Source organism: Emydura macquarii, unplaced genomic scaffold (genome assembly GCF_026122565.2).
Source record: "Emydura macquarii macquarii isolate MOO-44397 ecotype Brisbane River unplaced genomic scaffold, CSIRO-AGI_Emac_v2 contig_2935, whole genome shotgun sequence".
Taxonomy (NCBI): domain Eukaryota; kingdom Metazoa; phylum Chordata; order Testudines; family Chelidae; genus Emydura; species Emydura macquarii.
Genome location: NW_027133072.1, coordinates 194,333 through 220,528, shown reverse-complemented (window position 1 = coordinate 220,528; position 26,196 = coordinate 194,333). Strand labels below are relative to the sequence as shown.

Genomic DNA, 26,196 nt, shown 5'->3' with positions numbered 1-26,196 from the left:
TAAGGTAAAGTGGTAGAATATTATTTAGCTGAGGTTAGTCCTGCTTTGAGCAGGGGCGTTGGACTAGATGACCTCCTGAGGTCCGTTCCAACTCTGATTCTATGATATTAACATCGCACTTTCTGAAATGATTGAAAGAACGTCAATGTTCAACATCATATTCATGTGGCCCAGTACATCGGGGAAAATTCTGAGGACCTTTCTCAGGCAAACATCTGTTGATTTCAATGATCATTTGACCGATTAAAAAACTGACAAAGGACTTGAGGCTTTCACCTTTTTCTTGCAAAATTGTTGTGAATATTGAATTTAAACAACGTATTATGTGTATTATAAAAAGAATTGATATGGTGCCCAATCCTGAACTGGCCAAGCCGGAATAAAATAGCTTTGTTTATGTGAAACTGATGAATTTAAGGTTGGGATTTCACTTGTTGAATAGAGGTCATGCCAGAGTACTAATTCTGCATCCAGCTATTGCTGTTTGTAGGACAGGGAGTGTAAAGATGTGACCTGCCACTACCCTCTTCTATCAGTTTTCAGCCACGTGATGCGCAAGGTATCAGACGAAATGTGTATAGTAAAATCCTGTGGGGGGAAAAAAGTATTAAAAAAAACCAAAACCCAGGAATGTTTGAGGCAAGGGTCTGACTTACCAACACCCCCAGAATTCCAAAAAGCCAGCCAGGGGCTAGAGTTATCGGGTAATAGGTCTGGGGGAGTCTCACTCACAGTAAGGATCAGGCTTGTTAGCTGTAAATAAAAGTATTGAAAAGGGGGTTTTGTGACTACCTGTGTTTCTGTAAGATGGCCTGTGTGGGCCTTATATATATATATATGTGACAAATGTTTCAAGGTGGCTGCAGGAATGGTTGAGGCAAGGGTCTGACTTACCAAATACCCACCCCACTGAATTCCAAGAAGCCAACCTTTGTTTTCAGCTAATAGGTCTGGGGTGCCTTATGTACAGTAAAGGGAGGTGGGGGGAGTGGGAGAGGAGAGGGTAACTGAATGCTATTGGACTGTTTAAAAATAAAACCTCAGGAATTGCTGGATCATGACAGCTTTAAAATAGTATGTGCATATGCATATGCATACATTGGCATGCCATTCATTGATATTTGCAAGGTTCTGCAGTCAGAGAGTAACATTAAGCACTGTTATGTATGATCATTATTGTTTAATACTATAAGAAGACCCTACAGGAAAATTAAAAAACAAAGTATCCCAGTTGTGCATGTTACAAAAGGGAACAGTTGGGATATTGTGATTAAATCACCTTGCTAACTGGACTTTGAAAGACTCAGAATGGCATAAAAACCTTAGGAAAAAAAGCTAACAGACACTATTTAAACTGCTGGACAAGTAGCCAGGCCTAAATTACAGGAAGCTTCGTTAGAGTTTGTTATTTCTTCCTACCAGATAACCTCTGAAGGGGATAGTTTATGGCATACCTGTGCATGGTTTTTTGGTGGGAAGGATGTATTATCTATTCCCCATCACTGGCAGGCCTTTATTTTAAACAACGTTAGTAAAAAAATTTATAGGTGTTAGGGTGAATGGTAATCCTTTAAGCAACAAACAGTTGGAGGATATAATTGTATGCATTATGTAGTTGTTAATATTCATTTATAGGTCTTATGTAACCAAATAAGGGTCTATGGGGTGCTGTTGGAAATGTATACATTTACATACAGTTATGGATAAAAGAATTATAAAGTAACCCCATGTGGAAACATGAAGTTTGTCACAAAGACAGTTTGAGCATGCAGCTGAAGGCAGTTAGAATGTGCTGACCAACAAGCATGGTCTCTGAAGCTAAAATCAAGATAGCAAACTGTTCTATTGTCTCTTTCTTTTGACTGAAGCTGCATTTTTCCATTTTAACAAGGAGCTAGTCTGCATTTTTTTCTACACCCACCACTCTCGCTGCACAGTCCCAGCATGGAGGTGGAAAAAGCAGGCAATAAAGGGTAGCATGTTTGATTATTTTTAACATATATTATATAATGTTGCTTTTTTTGTTCTTGCTATTTTTACTAAAAATGATAGGTGTTTTTATTGCAGTGTGATCTATTGATTATGGAATCCAACCCTTCTAGCAGCCTTTCATCAGGGCAAGGTAAAGCCCCTATTTTAACTGTATAGCTGGGGGTTTAATAGTTTGCAGGGTGTCATACTAACTCAAATTATGCTTATCTTTCATTATGCTTGGTGATGTTAGGTGGTGCGAGACACAGGCAAGCCTCCCTCATGCTGGAAGCAGAGCGGGGATAACAAGGTGAGTCTCACTCCTGGGTATCCTGAGAACCATTACAGTAAATTGCCAGGATTATCTGGGTATCTCTCACTTAATTTCCTGCCATTGCCATGGGCTTTGGGCACTGGTACACCTCAGTCCATCCTATTCTCTCTCTCTGGCACATAATTTCAGTCTCTCGTCCCAGGTGCATCTTTCAAATAAAAAACAAGCCTAGTTTGAGTTAGTATGACTGTCACCTAAACATCCCTATTGGTGCACCTTTCCCTTCTGGGACGGCCTAAGCCCGCTTCGCTTGGAGGGTGGGGGGGGCCCCCGCTCCTCCCCGTAACTCGCTGGGCCAATCCCAGCTCTTGGCGTGAAGCACCCACCGATTGGCAGAGGGGTCGCACCGACCGCTTCCGGTCATGTGTCCATCAGCAGGGGGCCAATCCCGCTCTCGGGGTAGTCCCCCTGGGGTGAAACCCTCTCCCATTGGTGGGGAGTGGGCGGGGGGCGTTCTCGGAGGGATTGCACCGACCTCTTCTGGGCAGGTGCCTATCTGGGGTCCAATCCTGTTCTCAGGGTGGTCCCCTGGGGAGAACTCTCTCCTATTGGTGGGGAGCGAGTGGGAGGTGTTCTCAGAGGGCGGTCGCACCACCAACTTCTGGTTTGGTGAGTCAGGCCCATGTCTCAAGCATTCCAGGGGGTTTTTTGGGGTTTTTTTTTTTTGGTTTGGTTTTGTAGCACGAGGTCCTGTCCGGCCCCGTGCTTGTGGCCCTTCTTCAGGCCCCGGCTCAGAGGAAGGCTACTGCACCTTCCTACAAGGGGAATGTTAGCTGTGGATATGAGTCTATCCCTCCAGCCCTGAGGCAGGGCGGGTGAGCAAGCAGTGTCCTTGAGTCAGGAGTGCTGCCCCTGGGCTACTTCCTCCCCGTATCCCCGGGTACCTGTATCTGTGGGATCCTCGGTGTCACTGGGGTAGACTGCCCGCGGCAGGCTCGCCAGTCCCTCGGCATCCACAGGTGGCAAGCTCCTCAGCAAGGGACAGCTCCTCCAGGTCCCAGGGCTCAGGGGATGGCTCAGCCTCAGGCAGCTCCTCCAGGTCCTGTCTGGTCTCGAGGGATGGCTCGGCCTCAGGCAGCTCCTCCAGGTCAGGCCCGGCCTCGGGGGGATCTCCCAGTCCTCTGGCTCAGGGGACTCAGTCCAATCACTAGGGCCTATGGGCTTGGCCCAGTCCTGGGGGCCTGTAGGCCTTGGCCAGTCTAGGGGGCCCAGGGACCCTATCCAAGCCTTAGCGGTTGGTCGCTTGGGCTGCTGCTGGGGTCTTTGCCCTGGGAAGGGCTCGCTTGTGTCAACGGTCCAGTCCGGCCCAGTTCAGGCTTCAGCTGTAGCCGGTGGGGCCGCATGTCTGCCTCCAGCAGCAGCTTGTTCTCTGCCTTTTTGAATGAGACACTTCTCCCTCTTGGGAACTCACTTCAGAGTAACATCCTCCATATAAGGACTGCCGGAAGAGGTGTACTTACAATTACTCTTCTGGCCTCTCTGTGACAAGTTCCCCCGGAGTACAACCTGAGATGGGGGTACTGTTGTGCCCCCTTAACTCTCCAGCCTGGGCTGTCCCTCACAAGGCTCTGCTAGTGACCAGCACAAACCCCTCCAGGTGCTGCTATCACTCAGCACAACAGCATGTGAAGCCCCACACCCAGCTAGATAGCATGAATCCTCCCAGAGCCACCCATGAATCTCACAGAGAAAGGCACCAGCCAATCAACCCAGCCCCCTGCCTTTTGGTCCAAGGTTGCCCTATCCTGCCCTTTTCAGAAGCCTGACCAAGATAAATGTATTACCCAGTTCGCCCTCCCTCAATGTGGAGAAGATACACACCAGCTTTTGTTAACTGAGCTGAGATTTTCCAAACATTTCAACCAACACACACTGTTTTAAGGTAAAATATAAAACAAATTGAATAACTACAGAAAGATGTATTTTAAGTGAGTATAAATGGTACACATAAGAGATCAGAGATACGTACCAAAGCAAACAAAGATAAACATGCAATCTAAATCTTAAACATTTAACACTAGGCCTTGAAGGACAATAGTCCTGTAACACCTTTCTGGGAAGAGACCACCACCTTTGTAGAAGATATTTTTTAATATTTACAGCATATTTACTTGATACACACTAACAATATACCTATATGGTTAGCATGGTGGGTTTTAGTGGATCATGATTTTTCCTATGATATCTTACACAACACACGTTGTATGAATATATATCATAATATGAATTATATATGAAGGATGAATATGGGGATTACAAGGGTGCTGCTTGGCGATACAGTGTGTCACACCCTCCTCTCAAGGGAGCCTGTGGACAAGGGAAAGGACATGCTGGAAAGGATGCAGGATGTGATGAAGGGCAAATAGCTCTGCGGAACAACACTGTGATGATATATTCCTGGCAGGTGTGAGTACCTGGGTACCACTGAGCCCTTTGACTAGCTTGGGCTCCTTCTCACACTGTGCTGCTGTGACAAGCCATAAACCCCTGGCAGGTATTGCACTTACACAGTCCTCCACAGGCAGGGTCCACCCTCAGCTTAGTACAATGAATGCTTTCCAGTCCCTCACAAACCAACAATAGAGAAGCTCCAGCTGGCTCCCTACCCCAAGACTATACCGTCTTGTTCTGGTCAAAAGCCTGACCACGGAAGTTTATTATCCAGTCCACCTTCCCTCAAAGTGGAAGGAACGTGCACCAGCTTTTGTTACTGTAAGGCTTGAGACTGTTTTCAACTAACAAGTCGGTCATTAAAACTAATGTAAATGGCTAATCCTCAAGGACAATGGCTAGTGCAAACATCCGATGGCTCAGGAAGCCAGATATCCTCTTAGTGATTCTAATTCCAATGAGACCAGCACATTTCTTTTAGAAATTCTGTCTGTCTGCCACTTATCTGTAAGGATCCCCCCTTCTCACTCCACCCTACCCCCACTCCGCCACCGAGTGTAACCCTAGCATCCTTGATGTAAGTAAAGTGATTAAAGTGTCTCTGCATGTACGTAACAACCATTATCACTGTTCTCTATGGATGGAACAATGTCTGTATTTGTAAGTGAATATATAAAGAATTTAAACATACTATGTAATCGATAAGAAAGGGTATATAATTGACCACTGTAACCCCATGAAGTTGAAGATGATTTCTCAGACTTCCTGGTATTGTGAATAAACCCCTTCAGTTTGTGTGTGCTGCCTGATTCTTGGAGAAAGAATCCTTCATGCTTTACAGTACTAAGCAGAGTTTGTCTAAACACTTCACTCAAGAACATGCTGGTTAAGATAAAACATTAAACAAGTTTATTAACTACAGAAAAATAAATTTTAAGTGATTATAAGTGGCAAGTGTAAAGAGATTAAAAGTAGTTATGAAAAGAAATAAACATAACATTGTAGTCTAAGTTCTACACACTAACAGGATTTGAATTAGCAACGTCTCACCCTTGTTAGCTGGTACAAGCAGTTCCTTTAAGTAGATGCGGTAGCCTTCCCTGCCTGGGACTCCCCTCTGTTGGGACGGTGCTGAATTACTATATAGTATCACAATGAACAAGTTTGGTGAGCCTGAGTGCTAGAGGATTCTGGGAGCAGGGCCTCGTGGCACTCAACTATGGAAAAATCACTGAAAAGGCCAAACTTGCACTTGGCATCAACATATGTCAGAAATGTTTGTCCAGACCCCTTGCTCCAATAACTCTGTAAATTTCCCTGAAGACAAAATCCTAAATCCTGCCATGAAGAAGGACACAGAAATTCCAGCTGCTAAAAAGTTCACCCGGTTTTAGCTTCTTGATAACCGGTGTGGGGTCATTTTCGCTCTCTGTCTGGCCTAACAGCTCTCGGTATTTATACACAGCTGAACTGCTTCACGAGGACAGAATAGAAACACACATCAGTATATCTTATAGCTGAGTGGCGAGCACTCTTCTCAGAGAGGAGGCAGATTCCTGTTCTAAACCCTGGGTTTTATTAGATGGAAAGGGGACTTGAACTGGTCTCTCACATCATGGGTGAGTACCCTTACCACTGGCCAAAAGTTTATGAGGGAGAATGCACTGCAGCTATTTGTTTGGAGCTAGGTGGCATCTGAAAACATCAACTGGACTGGCCCGATCATTAGAGGATCGTGTCACTTCTATGGCTTATGAATTGGAAGCAAAGATATGCACCTCTTCCCATGAAAGGGGTGGAACTTTGGACATACCACTCTCATCAGTATGTGACACTGGCTAGCACAGGTGGCTCCCCACATAAGGTGCAGGGATTTGGGAATCACATTCTAACATACCTATCTCTCCCTATTCATTTTATAAGGAGCTTGGCCACATAATTCAGTCTTTGTGGATCCCAGTATTGTTTCTCTGATACGCTAGGTACCCAAAAGTTATGCATTGCAACATACAGTGTAACACCTAAGACCTTTGGTGGATTCCAGCCTAAAACACTATCCAGGATGAATGAGAAGTCACAGCATATAAGAAAAAGATGGGTTGAGGGATATAACATGGTATTTAAATGAAGCAACGGAACACAAAACATTCAGATTTTCCCAAGAAGTCATAAAATCAAGTCCTATCATGACATGGGAATGATACCTCAGCCAGAGTCTGTATGGTTCTGTTCTATGAAGGAGATTTCATTCTCTGCTTTAATAATGTTGAATGTCCCACTACATGGCCACTCCAGCACTGCATGATCCTCTGAGATTTGTGGGAATAGGCACAGATGCAAAGACTTTTCCCATCCCTAGCCAACGCAACTTTTAAGATCTGTGTTCTCTGTGGATTCTCTTTACTCATTAGATGTATGTCTTTTCCTAAATGGTTTTCCCCAGTTAGGGCACTCTTCCTCATAGATTCTCTAAGGTTTATTAAGGGCTGAGCTCTCACTGTACTTTTCCCAAATTCAGGGCATTTAAAGGATTTTTTCCCTGTGTGGATTCTATGGTGGGCAACAAGAACTGACCAACTGAGACTTTTTCTACACTTGGGAATTCATAGGGTCTCTCTCACCTTTGGGTTCTCTGATAAAATGTGTGAACACTGACTGAAGCTTTTTATGCTGGCACAGCATCTGTAGGGTTTTCTTCTGTGTGGGTTCTCTGGGGATCAGTGAGGTCTTTACTGAGAGCGAAGCTTTTCCCACAGTCATTGCAGTATCTCTCCTTTATGGATTCTTCTATGTCTAACAAGGTCTGAGCTCCAAGTGAAGATTTTCCCACAATCAGGGAAGTTATAGGGTCTCTTTTGTATGGCAATTTATGGTGTTGGACACCATTAGGTGGTCAAGGGACATCTATTTAGAATTTAGCAATGGACATCAGCAATATCAGGAGAAAAGAGCCAGAGTACCATGGAGAAGCACAGCTAGGAAAGAAACAAATTTTTTTCTGAGGGATTGTATACATTGAGGGACAATATATCCTAAAATCCTCAGTCTCTGAGTGACAATCTACACTCATTGCTATATTTGCTTTCCACAAGCTATGGTTAGTATAATTTTTATGAGTGATATTCCCAAATATTTGGATGCTAATATTTTAACTGTATTGTTAAATGTATTAAATGTGTTAACCTTAATTAGGGATATTACAGATTATGTACTATCTGTATGTATGACTTTTAAACCAAACTCTGTACTTTTGGAGAATGTAAGCATTATACCCAGATGGATAGAAACTCTTTCCTTAACCTGTGCATTAGATAACATTAACATTAGCTTTAGCTTCAATAAAAAAAAATTTAAATCTGATGTTCAATAAAATATGAGCTCTTATTTAAGCTTTTCGCACAGTCAGAGCAGCTATACGGTTTCTGTCTTGTGTGAATTCTCTAATGTGCAATAAGATCTTAGCGTTCACTGCAGCTTTTCCTGGAGTCAGAGCAGTTAAAGAGTTTCTCTCCTGTGTGGATTGTACGATGACTGTTAAGATGTGAGCGCCGACTGAAGCTTTTCCCACAGTCAAGGCAGTTAAAAGGCTTCTCCCCTGTGTGGATTCTCTGATGTTCAATAAGGTTTGAGCTCAGACTGAAGTTTTTGCCACAGTCAGAGCACTTGAAGGGTTTCTCTCCTGTGTGGATTCTTCTATGTCTAACAAGATCTGAGCTGCGACTGAAACTTTTCCCACAGACAAGGCAGTTAAAGGGCTTCTCCCCTGTGTGGATTCTCTGATGTTGAATAAGGTTTGAGCTCTGACTGAAGTTTTTGCCACAGTTAGAGCAATTAAAGGGTTTCTCTCCTGTGTGGACTCTCCTGTGTCTAACAAGATCTGAGCTCCGACTGAAACTTTTCCCACAGTCGAGGCAGTTATAGGGTGTCTCTCTTGTATGTAGTATCCGATGTGTCATAAGGTAGGAACTCTGTCTGAAGCTTTTCCCACACTCAAAGCAATTAAAGGGCTTCTCCCGCGTGTGGATTCTCTGATGTTCAATAAGGTGTGTGCTCTGTCTGAAGTTTTTGCCACAGTCAGAGCACTTGAAGGGTTTCTCTCCTGTGTGGATTCTCTGATGTTGAATAAGGTATGAGCTCCGACTGAAGTTTTTGCCACAGTCAGAGCACTTGAAGGGTTTCTCTCCTGTGTGGATTCTCTGATGTTGAATAAGGTATGACCTCTGACTGAAGTTTTTGCCGCAGTTAGAGCACTTGAAGGGTTTCTCTCCTGTGTGGATTCTCTTATGTTGAATAAGGTATGAGCTCCGACTAAAGCTTTTCCCACAGTCAGGGCACTTAAAGGGTTTCTCACCTGCGTGTATTCTCTGGTGTAAAATAAGGACCGGTCTCCACTGGAAGCTTTTCCCACAGTCACTGCAAATATAGGGTCCCTCTTGATGGGGGATTCTCTGTTGAACAGTTTCTTTGTTTCTTTTGATCCATCTGCTCCTGTGATTGGATTTTCCCCGTCCCTCCTCTGGATGGTTTCCCTGCTGCCTTTCTGGCCTACACTGACTCTCACAGGTTTCTCCCTGCTCAGGACTCTGGGAAACATGTACTTCAGATCTTCCCGACAACATCCCATGTGGCTCCACTTGCTCAGGATCTTCCTGCTGAAGACTCTCCTCCTTCTCACTCACCTTCCCATCACCTGCTGGGATAGACAGATAATCCTGACAGGAGTTATTCCCTGTGCTGTGCAGAAAGGAAACCTCTGAAAGGGGAACAGGAAAAGGGGGAGAATACATCCAAATAACTGCTCAGGAAGTTGAAATATTAGGAATTGATTTCATCCGCCTACCTCAAAACCCTTCCCCAGAGAAGACCCATCCTTCCTATGCTTTCTATGAAGAGGTGACTGGCTCTGTGGATGTGGGGAAAGTGGTGGATGTGATATACCTTGACTTTAGCAAAGCTTTTGATACGGTCTCTCACAGTATTCTTATCAGCAAATTAAGGAAATATGGGTTGGATGAATGGACTATAAAATGGATCGAGAACTGGCTAGAGCATAGGGCTCAATGAGTAGTGTCCAATGGCTCCATGTCTAGCTGGCAGCCGGTCACAAGCAGAGTGTCCCAGGGGTCAGTCCTGGGGCCGGTTTTGTTCAACATCTTCATCAATCATTTGGAGGATGGGGTAGATTGCACCCTCAGCAAGTTTGCAGATGACACTATGCTGTGGGGACTGGTAGATACCCTGGAAGGTAGGGATAGGATACAGAAGGACCTAAATAAACTGGAGGATTGGGCCAAAAGAAATCTGATCAGGTTCAACAAGGACAAGTGCAGAGTCCTGCACCTAGGACGGAAGAATCCCATGCACAGCTACAGACTGGGGACCAACGAGCTAGGCAGCAGTTCTGCAGAAAAGGACCTGGGGGTAACAGTGGCTAAGAAGCTGGATATGAGTCAGCAGTGTGCCCTGGTTGCCAAGAAGGCTAATAGCATATTGGGCTGCATTAGGAGGGGCATTGCCAGCAGGTCACAGGAAGTGATTATTCCCCTCTATTCGGCATTGGTGAGGCCGCATTTGGAGTATTGTGTCCAGTTTTGGACCCCCCACTACAACAAGGATGTGGAGAAGTTAGAGAGAGTCCAGCGGAGAGCAACAAAAATGATTAGGGGGCTGGAGCACAAGATTTATGAGGAGAGGCTGAAGGAACTAGGCTTGTTCAGTCTACAGAAGAGAAGAATAAGGGGGGATTTGATAGCAGCCTTTAACTACCTGAAAGGGGGTTCCAGGGAGGATGGAGCTAGGCTGTTCTCAGTGGTGGCAGATGACAGAACTAGGAGCAATGGTCTCAAGTTGCAGGGGGGGAGGTCTAGGTTGGACATTAGGAAAAAGTTTTTCACTAGGAGGGTGGTGAAGCACTGGAATGGGTTACCTAGGGAGGTGGTGGAATCTCCATCTTTAGAGGTTTTTAAGCTGAGGCTTGACAAAACCCTCGCTGGGATTATTTAGCTGAGATTAGTCCTGCTCTGAGCAGGGGGTTGGACTAGATGACCTCCTGAGGTCCCTTCCAACTCTATGATTCCACCATATCCTCTGACTGGAGATGAAGACAGGGACTGAAGGGTCAGATAGACTTCATGAAAATGCACAAGTGACATCTGCCATGAGGATACAGGAATTGGTTTCTGAGTCAATTTAGCGGATTCCTCACCTGTTTGGGTATCGCCGATGATATCCCCTTCCTCATAGCCCTGGAGATTTGGGACCCACAGCTCCTCCTCTGACTCCACCCAGGAGAGCACATTAGGTTTGGAAATTGGAAATCCTGCTTGGGGAGCAATTAATCAAGTGTTGATCTTGTTCATTAAGGTCAGTGCTATTTCTAACTAAATCCAGACCCAAGATCTGGATCGCCCACCCAGAGAGGCCCTTCCCCATATTACAGAGACTGGGCTATAAATCACACAAGATCCCATGACACACTCATGTGCAGCAAAATTTTATCACCTGTGCATAGGGAATGGCTCTTATTCCCCTGTGGAGCTAAGCACTCTGCTGCATTCTCTAGGTACAATTAGGGGTCCGTCACTACCAATGACATCCCCCCATCCCAGGCCAGAACAGGAACACAGTACTTCAAATGGGAGCTCTTCTGAGGACTTGCAGGTCTGAGAACCAGGCCCACAGGCAGTGCTCAGTCTGCAGCTGCTACCTGACAGATCATTAGAGCTTGTAGAGAAAGGACCTAGCAGAGCTCTGAGTCTAGCTCATTAAGGGCTCTGTCCACAAAGCTCCTGGGGGGGGGGGGATGTCTAGCCTCACTCTTTGGCTTGGGTGTATGATGTAAACCAGAATGAGACAGAGGAAGTTATCTGAGCAACTAGGATTGTCTGCCTACATTCCTGATCCCATACTGCCTCTGCCTGGGCGGGCCTCCCAGCTGGCCACAACAGCTGCTGCTCCTGCTGCTGGTGATGGAGGCATTTGGCTGGGCTGCTCCTCTGGGAGTATGTGGGGCTGTTGCTTCAGCTGAGCTCCCCTCTGCTGCTTTGGCTCTGCTCTTTGTGTTGTTCTCAACTTTCCTCAGGTGCCCAGCCCCTGCTTGGCAAGGCTTCTCCCCCAGACACTGCAGCTGGTGGAGGGGAATGGGGAGGAAAGGAAGGGACCAGGGGGTTCCCTGGCCACCATTCTTGTCCCACCTCTGGATACTCCTCTCAGTAGGTCTGACCATTAGTTATTACTGGAAGGGTAATGTCTCCTCCTCCTTTCAGAGCAAATTCAAGAGACCTGCCAAGAAGGAGGCTGCTGGGTGTATTTTCCTTTCTCCTTCTTCCATATGGTCTTTGACCACCAGCGGGACCCTACTCCCAGGGCACCCAGGCATATGTTCAAATGGCTGCAGCTAATTCAACATCAACAACATCACCAAAGCCAACAGCCTCTGCTAATTACATCCAGGGCATCTGCCCCATCCAGGCCTAACCAGCAGGCAAGGGGATCATTCCCTCCTCTGGCAGCTGCCTGGCCCCATGTGTAAATTACATGTGCAGGCATTGGTTGCTTTCCTTCCCTTCCCCCTCACTTTGGGGCTGCCGTGCTCCTTCCTCCCACATCAAGGCACATGGTGGACCACGTGGTTCAGGAGATGGTGCACTGGGCCTCTATATAGGTTGAGGTGGAGGGGGCAGAGGAGTTGTCCCTCCATGGGAGTCTGAATGGTGAGTGTGTGGGCTCTGTTAAGCCCATGGACTTCTTGGTTCCCACTGTCTCATGGGACAAATGGTGCCGGTTCCTGGAGGCCATGTGTGCCATTGGAAGAAGGGCGCAGCTTGCTCTCTATCAGAGGGGAGGATTACCATATCATCCCCTACTCTGAGAGGGCCTTTTTAGAGGAGGGCAAAGGAGCAGCATTATAGACCGCACCTGTGGGACTGCAGTTTCCTTATCCCTTTACTCAACTATAGGGTGGAGCATGGGTTGCTGTGTGGTGCTGCTGGTGCATGGGACCCCTCTCTCGGTGAGGATCTGCAACCGTCTCTCCCATCAAGGATATCATCTATGCCTCATTAAACATCTATGGCTGTAGGGGGAGGCTCTGCAGGTGCCAGATCCTCTCCTATCTTCAGGCAGGGAGGTTCTTTCTGATTTTCCTGCAGCAAACACATGGATTGGACTGCTGAAGACAGCTGTCAGCTGTAGTGGGGGAACAGGGTGTGTTTTAGCCAACTCACAGCATCATCAAGTGGGGTGATGACACTGTTCTCCCTGGACCTGGAGAGATGCCTGTTGTGGGGGTTGCCAAGGATGTGTCAGGCTGCCTGCTGCTTCTCCAGTCCATGTGGAGGGGCTGCATTTAAACTTTGTCAATATTTAGGACCAGACACTGGTCTCGGAGTTGGTGCACTTTTATCAGTGGGTAACTGTCTTCATCTGCATGTTATATTCTTATGAGTTCTTGATCCTGGGTGGGAACTTTAACACCATCCTTCAAGCAAAGGACCACGTTGGGAAGCAGAGATGCTGGTATGCTGCCAATGTCCTCAGGAGGATATTGAGCATCACTCCCTGGTAGACATTTGGTGTGACTAGCACCCAGATGATGCCACCTCCTTCACCTTTTTCTTGGTGGAGGTGACTCAGTCACACCTAAGTTAGTTGCATGAATCTATCTTTCATTTGTTGTAGGCCCATTCCTCAGACGTTCAGCTAGACCTCTTCTCGGACCCTCATTTAGTCCTTGTGATACCTGATCAACTGTGGCCGGCTCATTAGCATTGCAATAGCTTGTAAGAGGATGCTGGCTTTGTGGAGTCTTCTGGGAGGTTTGGCTGGCTTGGTGAAGGTAGACGCACACCTTTGGCTTGTCACAGAGATGGTGGGAAGTAGGGAAGGTGTGTGTCAGGCTGTTTTGCTGCAGCTACTTCATGGGACCAGTGTCAGGAGTAGGGCCCCTGCAGCTGCACCTGCTCAGTATTCCTGACAACCTAATGAGTTGGCTAGGCTGCCTGATGACCCGCCCCGCCTGATTGGCTGAAGAAGCTAGAAGGCCAGTTCTTAAGCCCAGCAGCAGTAGTTCACTAGCTGCTCAATGCACATGTCTACAGACCATCTACCTCCCTGTGCTCAACTCTCTAAGTCTTGCTCCTGCTTTCCTCTCCATAGCTCCAGTCCAGCTTCTGCCCTGCATCCTGTCTTGTTCCTGTCCTGTCCAGAAGCAGCCCTGTTCCTGCCATCCCTGACTCCTGGTAATCCAGTTCTGAGCCTTGGCTCTGACTTCTCACTCTGACTTTCTCAACCCTTGGCTCTGGCATTCTGACTCTGACCGCCTATGACTGGGTCAGACCCTAGGCCTGACCGCCTGTAACTGGGCCACTGGCAAGCAGCAGGAGGAAGGATGGGGCAATGATGGAAGCAGTGATAACGTAGTTGGAATGGGAGGTCATGGAGGTGGAGAGATGCCTGGCTGCCAACCCTGGGAATCTGTCCCTCCACATACCGCACTGGGAGAAATGGGATGAGCTTTGGGTCCTTGATGACCACTGGACCCAAGGCAGTTTTGTCTGCTCATATATTGAGCCCCTTCAGGAGATGTATTATGGCTCCTGCTACTTCTGTGCTCTGGAGAGGAGGAGTAGACCAAAAAACTCACATTACCTGTCTTCTATCAGAGGCTGGCACCCCTCTTAGGAGTCTGAAGCAGATGCGATAAATGATGAGAGCTTTCTATATCAACCTTTCTCTCTAGATTGACTGATGTTGACATCTGAGCAGCCCTGTAGGATAAACTCCTGATGGTCAGCATGGGAGAATGAGACTGGCTAGAGCTTCCTCTCACTCTGTCCAAGCCCTCAGAAACCCTCTGTTTGATTCCCAGCGTTGGAAGAACTTAAGGAGAACGTAAGGTGAAAGACTAAATAATAATCATGCTTTTAACCCAAATAGACTAAGATGCAAATGAAAAGAAATGTGAGTGAAAGCACAAGGTTAAACTTGCCCCCAAACAGAGTAAAAGTTTTGCTTTTCTGTTTTGAGAGGAAATAAGGGAACAGATTCAAGCAGGAGTTGCTAATCAAGAAGCTGGGAGGGAGAAAGGGAGAAAGACGGTGACACTACAAATAGTGACTCTGACTTCTGCCTCTTTGCCCTTCCCATGGGGTTCAAAGGAGGTGGTGTTAAAGCCCCCAGACTCAAGACCACCCAAAACGGAACATACTACTGCCTCCAGTATATGGTTATCAGGGGAGAGCCTGCAGGTATAATTAACCATACCAAGAAAAAGGATGCGTGGGAGGGGAGTCCTGTCAGTGTACGAAGCTATGGTTGGGGGAGGAGGGAGTTCTATGAGCACACAGAACTACAGTTACGGGAAAGGAAGCCCAACTGATGTAAAGGGTTGTGAATTTATGCTTGCCTTTGATCAATAAACCCATCACATTGCCTGCAGACTGGACTCTTGCTTTCTGGCAAATTGTGTCTGGGAACCAAGATGGAAGGAGTAGGGGAAAGCCCTAACACCCACTAAGAAATCTCCAGGCATCGATGGCTGACCCTTCAGTTCTACCACGCATTCTGGAATGTCCTTGGCCCGATCCTTACCCTCATCTGAGCAGAGCCCCTGGGCAGCATGGTGTTCCTCCTGTTATGCAGGTAGGCTTTGCTCACCTTGCTGCTGAAGAAGAGGGACCTCCATGCCCTGAGGAATTGGTGATCAGTATCACTACTCAGCATAAACTAGGAAGTCATAGGAAAAGTCAGCTCACTGCAACTGATGTCTGTGCTGGCAGACGTGATCCACCCTGACCAGACCTCCACTGTCCCAGACAGTACTATCCTTGACAACCTCTCTCAGGTCCAGGACTTTTTCCATCTAGCTTGTAGAGATGGTCTTCTCTGCCCTTCCTGTCCCTTTAACTAGGAAAAGGGATTTGAAAAGGTGGATCACAGGTATCTCATGGCAACCCTGCAGGCATTTGGCTTTGGCCCCCATTTTTTAGGGTTCCTCCAGGTGCAGTATGCATCTGCATAGTGTACAGTCAAGCTCAGCTGTCCCCATCAGTTAGGAAGTGCATCAGGCCTGCCTTTCTCTGGCCACTTGTATGCTGTAATCATCAAGCCTTTCCTTTGTCTTTTGTGCAAGCAATTGATATAGTTGGTGCTCAGTGACTCTGCCTTGAGGGTGGTGCTGTCAGTGTATGATGATAAGACCCTCATCAAGAAGCCCTGGTGCAGGTGAAGGATTGCCAAACCAACTACTCAATGGACCCCTCTGACCCAGAGTTCAACACGGTCAAGAGCTCTGGCCTGCTGGTTGGAATGGGTGGTAGTTTGGTTCCCTCCCACCATGCTCAATACCAGCCAATGAATCACAGGTCTGCTGTTCTAGCTGTGTGTCACCAATCCTTCACCACTGGGAAATTGGAAGCCAGAGAGTCTGACTGTTTTCAGGCAATGACAGGACTTCTCTGGTACCTTTCCCTTCAGGGGAGGGCACTGGTCATCAACCAACTGGTCTTCTCCATGCTCTAGTACTAGTTAAACACCCTCAGCCTGCCTTCAGGCATCCTGACCAACCGCCACAGAAAGGTCTTGGTGATTTTTTGGCCTGGGAAGCATTAGGTCTCTGAAGGTGTCCTGAGCCTCTGACACAGAATACCCCCCTATGTTCACACCCTATTGTAATAATTTTTGTACAAGGTGAAGTAGCAAGAGAGAGCCTGAGACATGAGGCCTGGTATAAAAGGCCTGGTATAAGGCCTAAGGCCTGAAGTAAAGTCAGGCCCTGCTGCTATAAAGCAATGTTAGCAAGAGTCAGGACATGAGCAAAAATCTAGTCCTGTTACAAAACATGCTGACTTGCACTTCACTGTCTGATACATTAACTTGGTAAGAACAGGGCTAGTATTACAAAAACACAAGCACTTCCAGGCAATAAGGCCTGGTTCACATTACAAATTTAGGTCGACGGAAGCCACCTTACATCGACCTAATAACGTATGCATCTACACTACCAGGTCCCTTCCGCCAAACTAACTCACCTGTAATGTTGACTTAATTACTCCACTTCTATGAGAGGCATAGCACTTAATTCAATGTTGATGAGTCGACAGAGAGGCAGTGTAGACATAGGGTTTGGTAAGTTGACAGAATTGGCCTCCAGGAGGTGTCCCACAATGCTCCACTGTGACCACTCTGGAGTACCACTGCACAGCAGTCAGGTACACAGGAAACAGCCCCCTACCCTGTTTGAATTCCCATTTTTTGTTTGATCACGGTGGACAGATAGCCAGTCCAGCTGATCATGGCAATTGAATGCCCCAATTGTGCTCCAGCCTGAAGTAGATAAGAGGTGGTGGATCTTATTAGTCTGTGGGGAGAAGAGTCTGTGCAGACACAGCTCTGATCCAGCTGAAGAAACATAGATATCTATGAAAAGATCAGGTAGGGCATGGTGGAGAAAGGATACACCAGGGACACACAGCAGTGCCGGGTGAAAAAATCAAAGAACTTCGGCAGGCATACCAGAAGACAAGGGAGGTGAACAGTCGTTCTGGTTCTGTACCACAGACATGCCACTTCTACAGTAAGCTGCATGATTCTCAGCAGCGACCCCACCACTACCCCCAAACACAGACTGGATACCTCACAGGATTCTGAATCCCAGGCCATCTCAGGCAACAATGATGAGAACAATCTAGACGAGGAGGAGGAAGAGAATGGAAGACAGGCAAGAGCCTGGAGCTATTTTTAAGCCTGGAGCAGTCTAGTCAGTCACAGGACAGCATAGTGGTGAGGGTGATGACAGGGAAAGCACCTCTGGGGAATCTGAAATTCCAATCAAACTGCAAGGGTTACATGATATTATATTTTATGTTTAATATAAAGAAAAAAGTGCAATGCAGTGGGGATCTGCTTCCCAATGGCTGATACAGTTACGCAGAGCGTGCTCCCTCAGAAAAGACTATTTATGTGCAGAGGGATGGTCTAGGAATCCTCCATGGAGATCTCCAGAAAACTTGCATTGAGGTACTCTGCTATCCTTTGCAGAAGAGAGGGCTGCCTTATTTATTTGGTAGGACACTTTCCCATGCCACTCCCATATTAACTCTAGTTGGAGCACATGTCCCATTGCCAATGCCACTGGGCCATACTCACCATGGCTGGAATAGCAACCCGCTTCACTGAATAGCTAGGGATTTTGATTACGTTCTTGCTTGCACTAGATCCAGGGTATGCACTGACAGTGGCTGCCTTGTGCTTTGCATGCCAAACAGTGGAAAGCTTGGCCCTCAGTGCATCCTCCACACTAACAGAGAGGCTTTCCCAGATTAGAAGGTGGAAAAAGAGAACACGTGATGACACTTTCCATAAGATAATGAACACTCTGGGGTAGCTGACAGACACGGAGCTAAGCACCTGGAGGATTTCATTGTCTCAAAAACCGGATGTGGAAAGAACCCCAGGAACATAAGCATGCCACACAGGATGAGATGTTGTAGATTATGAAGAGCCAGTCAGACATAAATTAACAGACACACAGAGGAACATGATTTGTTGTGCAGGGATACGTTATGATCATTAATGATCTGGAGGATGGGGTAGATTGCATCATAGAATCATAGAGCTGGAAGGGACCTCAGGAGGTCATCTAGTCCAAACCCCCTGCTCAGAGCAGGACTAATCTCAGCTAAATAATCCCAGCGAGGGTTTTGTCAAGCCACAGCTTAAAAACCTCTAAAGATGGAGATTCCACCACCTCCCTAGGTAACCCATTCCAGTGCTTCACCACCCTACTAGTGAAAAACTTTTTCCTGATGTCCAACCTAGACTTCCCCCCCTGCAACTTGAGACCGTTGCTCCTAGTTCTGTCATCTGCCACCACTGAGAACAGTCTAGCTCCATCCTCCCTGGAACCCCCTTTCAGGTAGTTAAAGGCTGCTATCAAATCCCCCCTCATTCTTCTCTTTTGTAGACTGAACAAGCCTAGTTCCTTCAGCCTCTCCTCATAAGTCTTGTGCTCCAGCCCCCTAATCATTTTTGTTGCTCTCCACTGGACTCTCTCTAACTTGTCCACATCCTTTTTGTAGTGGGAGGTCCAAAACTGGACACAATACTCCAAATGCGGCCTCACCAATGCAGAATAGAGGGGAATGATCACTTCCCGTGATCTGCTAGCAATGCTCCTACTAATGCAGCCCAATATGCTATTAGCCTTCTTGGCAACCAGGGCACACTGCTGACTCATATCCAGCTTCTTAGCCACTGTTACCCCCAGGTCCTTTTCTGCAGAACTGCTGCCTAGCTCATTGGTCCCCAGTCTGTAGCTGTGCATGGGATTCTTCTGTCCTAGTTGGAGGACTCTGCACTTGTCCTTGTTGAACCTCATCAGATTTCTTTTGGCCCAATCCTCCAGTTTGTTTAGGTCCTTCTGTATCCTAACCCTACCTTCCAGGGTATCTACCACTCCCCCTAGCTTAGTGTCATCTGCAAACTTGCTGAGGGTGCAATCTACCCCATCCTCCAGATCATTGATGAAGATGTTGAACAAAACCGGCCCCAGGGGCACTCCGCTTGTGACCGGCTGCCAGCTAGACATTGAGCCATTGATCACTACTCGTTGAGCCCTATCCTCTAGCCAGTTCTCTATCCATTTTTTTGTCCATTCATCTGACCCAGACTTCCTTAACTTGCTGATCTTTAGAGGTTTTTAAGCTGCGGCTTGACAAAGTCCTGGCTGGGATGATTTAGCTGAGGTTAGTCCTGCTCGAGCAGGGGGTTGGACTAGATGATCTCCTGAGGTCCCTTCCAACCCTAATCTTCTATCATTCTATGATTCTATGTTTAGACTGCAATTAAAAACCTGATGCTGAACTCCACTAGCTGACTGAGGCTCACGGGGCTCGGGCTAAGGCTCTGGGCTGTTTCACTGTAGTGTAGACGTCCAGGCCCAGGCTGGAACCTGGATTCTGGGACCTTCCCACCTCAAAGGGTTCTAGACCCTAGGCCTCAGATGGAGCCCTGAAGTCTACACTGCAATGAAACAGCCCCACAGTCCAAGCCCCACAAGCCTGAATCAGCTAGCACAGACCAGTCACCAGTGTCTGATTCCAGTGTAGATGTAAGAGAAGACTCAAAACGGCTTTTGTAAAGGGAAATCCTGCCTCACCAATCTATTAGAATTCTTTGAAGGCGACAATAACCACGTGGACCAGGGTGATCCAGTGGATATAATCTACTTGGACTGTAAAAAACCTTTGACAAAACCCTCACTGAAGGCTCTTAAGCAAAGTAAGCAATCATGGGATAAAAGGGAAGGTTCTCTCATGGATCAGTAACTGGTTAAAAGACAGGAAACATAGGGCAGGAATAAATGCTTGTTTCAGAATGGAGAGAGGTAAATAGTGGTGTTTCCCAGGGCCATTGTTATAGTCTTGGGGTCTTATGCCTTCCTCCGTTGCCTCCGAGTGTTTTGATATGACCAGCAGTTTGTTTATCTCCATCTGAGACATCTCATCCAAGATCACTGTGAACTGTCAGTTTTTACCAGGATCTCCTCAGGCCCTGCAAGTTGGTCTCTGAAACCAGGTGTGTTGCGGCTGCCAAGAGTGAAGACCTCCTTCCTGAACTCCTGTTGCAATCCCCATCTTGTGGCACCGGTGGTGGAGGTAGCCTTTGTGCACCAGAGGCTGATCTTGGCTGGTGTCATCAAAGTCAATGAACTTCTCATCTATTGTTGGCAAGACTGAGTGGACTCCAATAGGCTTGCCCAGTATATAGGATTGACCACCCCATGTGTCCCCCACTGTGTGCTCCAGGAGGTGAAGGCTGCCCTATGCTCTGCCTTTGTGGCTTCTCCTTAGCCAGGTGTTCTCCTCCTGCCCATATCCCTTGACCCCCTGAAGCTTGATGTCAGATCCCTGCCCCATGGTTCCCCCTGTCACTTTGAATCTCCCATTTGAACTGACTCATATTGATCCAGCCAATGAGTCTCTCAGCCACATCTCAAGAGAAGCTATACACAATCACACTCACCACTCCTCATTTCCTTACCCTCGTGTCCTGCCCAGATAAAATGTTCAGCCATTCTGTCACATGGAGAGGATGAGAAGCCCTAGTGGGACAGCCTATATTCCACCTTGATTTCACACCCACCAGCAATGTAAGTTGGTTGGGCTCCTTCAAGGAGCATGGGCATGTTGCCGACAGAATTTTCAGACTTCCATGGCACTTGTTCATTCTGTGCCCACAGAGATATGTATCTGGAGTGAGCCAGGTTGCAGCTCCTTTTCCACCTCCTCTCAAACCCCGTGTTGAGATTCTTGCTGCACTCTTCCCTGCACATTTTAATTTACTAATTGCCCCCAAAGTCTAAGGACCTTCATGTCGGCTTCCTCCTCATCCTGGTCAAGAAGGCCATGTACCAATCCAAGAGGAGGACATTGGATGGGATGTATTTTGTGACAGGCGGATAGTGACACTGAATCCTAACTGAGGCACATGCTATTCAAAACCATCTTGTTCAGTGTCTGGTAATCAATACTGAATCCTGACAAAGGAATATTTGTCCACAGGTCATATGAGAGAATGTGGAGACCACTGGACACATGGACCATGAACGTATGGATGGGTAAAGCCAAGAAACAGTGTTTAGGCCACTGGGTCATCATTCAGTCCATACATCCGGGATGATGGCTAAACATCCTCCCAGTAAGAAGACAAAACGGAGGGGAATGTAAGCCTTGCTGGAGCCCTAGGCATAACTAATAGTGTGAACCAATGGCTGGGAACCAGAGCATACATAGCCTTGGCAGAACAACAACACACTAGGTCTCAGCTAACCAAATAAGCACATTCCTGACAGGAAAGGATGATACCAAAACACACAGATCTCTTAAAAAACTACATAAACACATTCCTAAGGGATGGTACAAGAAAACACTGACCCCTTGTAAAAATGACGGGGGAGATGACAGGATAAGGACGTTTCATTCAAAATAACAGGTACAAGGGTAAAAGTGGTAGTAACGTGGAGTGCAACATGTAACTTGTCTGTATCAAAGTATAAAAGGAAAAATCACAGGAGGGGCACCTCTGCGCTACTTGAGGGGACAGCATCCCAGAGTGCTGATTGATCCAGTACTGTTGTCGGCGGGAAAACACACGCATTAGTGTGCCTGTAAGCGTTGAGCTGAGACACTAGTACTATGCTTCGTCGACAATAGACCTGGCAGAGCGCCTTCACCACCAAAACGAACCTATGATCTCTCTTTATAAACAGCTCTGCTGAATCAGCAAGCTACATTCTCAGCTACTGCAGCTGACATCAGAGCTCCCTTACAAAACTCTGTGGCACTAACAACAACTCTTACACCATTGCAGCTGCTACAGGAAGCAAAGATTATTAATTACAGCAGCATCTGGCCTCTTCAGTGTAAATCAGGGCACAACTGCAGTATCAGTGGTACTTATATGGCCACCTAACATCAGAGCATCTGAGCACCTCACAGTTTTAATGTATTTATCCTTACACAGTCCTGTGAAGTAGGGACATACTAAAATACCTATTGCAGAGACAGGGGACTGAGGCACAAACAGTCTAAGCAACTTGCCCAAGGTCACAGAGGAATTCTGTGGCAGAGCAAGGCATTGAACGCACGTCTCTTCAGTTTGAAGCCAGACATTTACATAGGAAGAAGAAATATCTTTGGGTAAGAAATTTTCATCTAAAAAGACAAGACAGACTGAGCATGGAATATCATCTTCATTTCACAGAATGGCAAGTGAGGACCAGAGAGAATAAAGCCAGGATTTTGAAAGGGGCCCAGACCCCCAACTCAATGGGATTGAATGTGTAACTTTCTTGGGTCCCTTCGAAAGCCACAACTTCAGTGACTTACAAGAACTCACACAGGAAGCCTGTGGCAGAACGTGGAAATGGAAGCCAGGTCTCCTGAGTACCAGAGCGGTGCCTGAAATACAAGAAGAGCTCTCCTCACTTTTTTCTATTACAGTGATACACCATGCAGAACACTCCCAGGGCATTACTTGCTTTATGAATTGCCCTCACTCAGCTCCAGAACCCAGCCCCTTTCACTGTAAGGAACCATCATTTCACAGAGATCAGCCAGAGCCAGGAAATGACACCAGTAGCAGCATCCTCCTTCCAGGAATTCAGCACCTTGACACAAGAGGTAGCCTTGGAGGCACTAACAGCAGCTGGCCCGACCCCATAAATCTGGTACTTTCTGTTCCTGACTGGGCCCTTCCACTAACACATCCAAGGCAGAATATGGACAAGAGGGTGGTGAAGCACATTAAAAACCTTGGTTATGGGAAGAGCAGCACCATTGTATTGTCCCTGGATCTGCTGTCCCATGGGAGGGGATGCGGAAGGGACAGTTTCTCACACAGGAGCGAGGGATTACTGGTGCTGATCCCCCTGACATATAGGAGGCCAATGAGCCAAAGTCAGTGCAGGTGCTACAGAGACCACATAGCTTCTGATACCTGTGGGGACTGGGATACTTACCCAGCGAGCTCACAGTCTCATAATTCTCCTGCATTACACGCTGGTAGAGGACTCTCTGACCAGGGTCCAGCAGAGCCCATTCCTCCTCGGAGAAATACACAGCCACCTCTTCGAACGTCACTGGCTCCGCTGTAGCCATTTCCTGTCTCTTGAGGGCATGGGATGATCTGGAGCAAAACATGGATATTCTGCAGCCTGTCAGGGTGAGGGTGAGAAAGGCAACTGGAGAAATTTCAGAAGGGGCTTTAATCCTTTTCACACCCCCATTCCCTCCAGACTCTTACCCTGTTGACAGACATTCTAGACACTGATGATCCAATGGGATCACTCAGATGCTTTAACATTAAACATGTGTGGTGAGTGTGTGGCAGGACAAGATCCTAAAATTAATAGATTCATAGTAACAGAAGGGATCATTAGATCATGTAGTCTGGCCTCCTGTGTGTCACAAGCCATTACATTTAATCCAGTTACCCCTGTACAAACCTGCATTTCTCAAAAGCATATTTTCTAGCAAGTCATCCAGTCCTGATCTGAAGGCAAAGAGATGGAGAATCCTCCACCTCCTTTCATCATTTGTTTCAGTGGCTAATTATCTTCACTATCAACAATTTGTGCCTACTTTTTAATCTGAATCTACCTGGCTTCAGCATTCAGTTATTTGTTCACATTAAGCCTTGATCCACTAGATTGAAGAGCCCTTTGGTATCCATTAGTTTCTCTCCATCAACATACTTATACAGTGTCAGCAAGTCAGTTTTCAGTCTTTCAATATACTTTTTTTAAACCAACACTCTATTTCAACTGAACAGATTGAACATTTAAATCTCTCAGATTTAAGGTGATGTAATTTATGTTCTTTAGCTTCACACCTTTAGTGTCACACCATGTAGACAACCCTTTAATAAAGGAAGGGGATAAGGGGAAATGAGGGTAAAACCCCCATGTTAATTTCTTTAGTTTAAAATGTTTTAAGTGCTTTCCCATAAAATCCACAGAAATAGGGGGCAGCAAATATTTAGACGCAAATACTTGCGATTGCAAAGAAGTAGCGTTAGCCCCACAATCAGTATCAGAGCTGTCAAGCTATTAATAATAATGTTTAATTTTGCATCTTAGTCAGCATTATAGTCTGGCTCCTCAGTGCTAAGCAAATGTGTGTTTTACCATGGACTAACTAACATGCATTAGCTATTCCCCTGTAAAAAATCTGGGGGGCAAGTCAAATCTTGTGAGGTCAGCACTATGCCCCAGACCCAACCAATAAAGAAAAGGACAACTCGTTTTTAAAATCCTAGATTTTGGCAACACAGAACAGTGAGCTTCTCGGAATGAAGAACACCACTGAAATGTATCAGAACAACAGATGTAGCATATATAAAAAGCAATGAAATTAAAATACGCAATTAGAAGTACAAAGAATTCAGTAGAAAAAAAACCATTTATATATGAAATAAATAAAGTAACAGAAAAGCAAAGTATGTACTTTAGTGCTTGCAAGATGGGGAATTACTTACAGAAATAAGGATTTTTAATAAGTTTTCAATTACAAAAAATTCTCAAAAGCATCCAGGTGCTGTCACATTTAAAAATCTGGCCTGTAGTGAATATTTGGGAACCAACATCTACACGGCTGGTGACTTGTGAAAAACCACTAGGATGCTGGATAAAGAGGCAAAACAAAGTTAAAAAGGCAATCTACATTGAAGGACTAAAGGAAAATGAAGAAGTTTTGACTCCAACTCAGGAAATCTGTCAACCTTGGTATCATGTGGGCCCATAGAACACCCTTATTGGGGGGTGGGGTGGGGATGGGAAACAAAAATTTCAAATAAAAAATTAGTGTTGCAGCACATACAAGACACTGTCATGTGACGGCTGAACTACCAGCAACATAGTGTTTTCAATGATTTCTTGCTATTAAAATATGTACAGTGATGCAGAACATCCATCTGAACAATGTTAATGAAAGTAAAGGATGAAGTGCTACGAGCAATAAACACAACATTTTAAAAAGTAAATGACTTAAAGGAGCGAAACTACACTCCAAGAAAAAGGCAATTCAATGCAGGCAATTAGAACAGCAGCCAGGACACATTTGTGCACTCTGCTGCAGACACAGAAAGTGATGAGAGATTCTTCTGACCCCCAAAAACATGTCTGACAATTATCATTTTGGAAGAGGGGGGGAATATTTAAAACATTTCACTGCATCTAGTCTGTTGCAGCAGGTGAATCCACCGTAGCGGATGGGAAGGGCCTTTGTCTAGGCATTCGGCTACGCTGTGCCATCCAGAAAACAGGCCTGGGAAGTGGGTGCTGGGATGCCCCGTTTCTTTTCTTTTTTTTTTTTTTTTTTTTTTTTTTTTGGGGGGGAGGGGGCGTAATCTGCGCAAATGGCTCCCCCCATCTGGAGTCACTTCTATCCCCTCTGCCCCTCCTGATGCCGGGATTTCTCCTCTGCCACTGGCTGGCAGTGCCTATATCCTGTTCTCAACCCCAGCGTCTATCCCCTCTTCCTGATGTTGCCCCTCCCCTTGCTCTGCCTCCAGCTGTTTGTCCCCCGTGCAGCCAGTTTGCCCCCTGCACAGACTGCCCATCCCTCTCCTCTCATTTGCCCAGCTGATCCCTTGAGCCCCAGGAAGAGCCAGGCGCGCGTTGTCATTGTCACCCCAAGGGATGGCAGGGTTAGGCCAGAGGCTTCAGCAGATGTGACTGAGCATCCTTCGCTTGCAGGAGAGAGCCCAGGACAGGCGGAGCAGCAAATGGTGCCAGGAAGCAGCAGGCTGAACATCACACCCGTCCCCTGCACCGTCACCTGCAGTCTGCGGCTCGGGAGCTGCTGTCGGCAGAGCCCGGGGCTGCCCCAGGGGCTGGTTCCAGCCAGCGGAGAAAGTCCGCCCGGGCTGGGCACAGAGGGGCGCTAGTGAAGGGCGCTCCCCGCACAGACCCGCTGGGGAGCAGCAGCTGCTCAGCCCGG

General features: G+C 46.7%; 1 protein-coding gene across 1 annotated transcript; it reads right to left on the bottom strand.

Moving 5' to 3' along the window:
* Positions 1–5,845: 5,845 nt before the first annotated feature.
* LOC137167543 (zinc finger protein 436-like) lies at positions 5,846–26,196 on the bottom strand. Its single transcript, XM_067569758.1, has 4 exons — positions 26,035–26,196; positions 23,217–23,411; positions 10,902–11,015; positions 5,846–9,389 (listed from the first exon to the last, which is right to left on the bottom strand). The coding sequence occupies exons 2-4, from the start codon at positions 23,395–23,397 to the stop codon at positions 8,155–8,157; spliced, it is 1,530 nt and encodes a 509-aa protein (XP_067425859.1). The 5' UTR covers positions 23,398–23,411; positions 26,035–26,196; the 3' UTR covers positions 5,846–8,154.

Excerpts from the sequence above, each read along its gene's own strand:
- LOC137167543 (XM_067569758.1), bottom strand. The coding sequence starts at position 23,397 with ATGTTTTGCTCCAGATCATCCCATGCCCTCAAGAGACAGGAAATGGCT. Across the intron at positions 11,016-23,216 it reads TGAGACTGTGAGCTCGCTGG|GATTTCCAATTTCCAAACCT; the intron begins GTAAGTATCCCA and ends CTCCCCAAGCAG. Across the intron at positions 9,390-10,901 it reads CATCGGCGATACCCAAACAG|CAGGTGATGGGAAGGTGAGT; the intron begins GTGAGGAATCCG and ends TGTCTATCCCAG.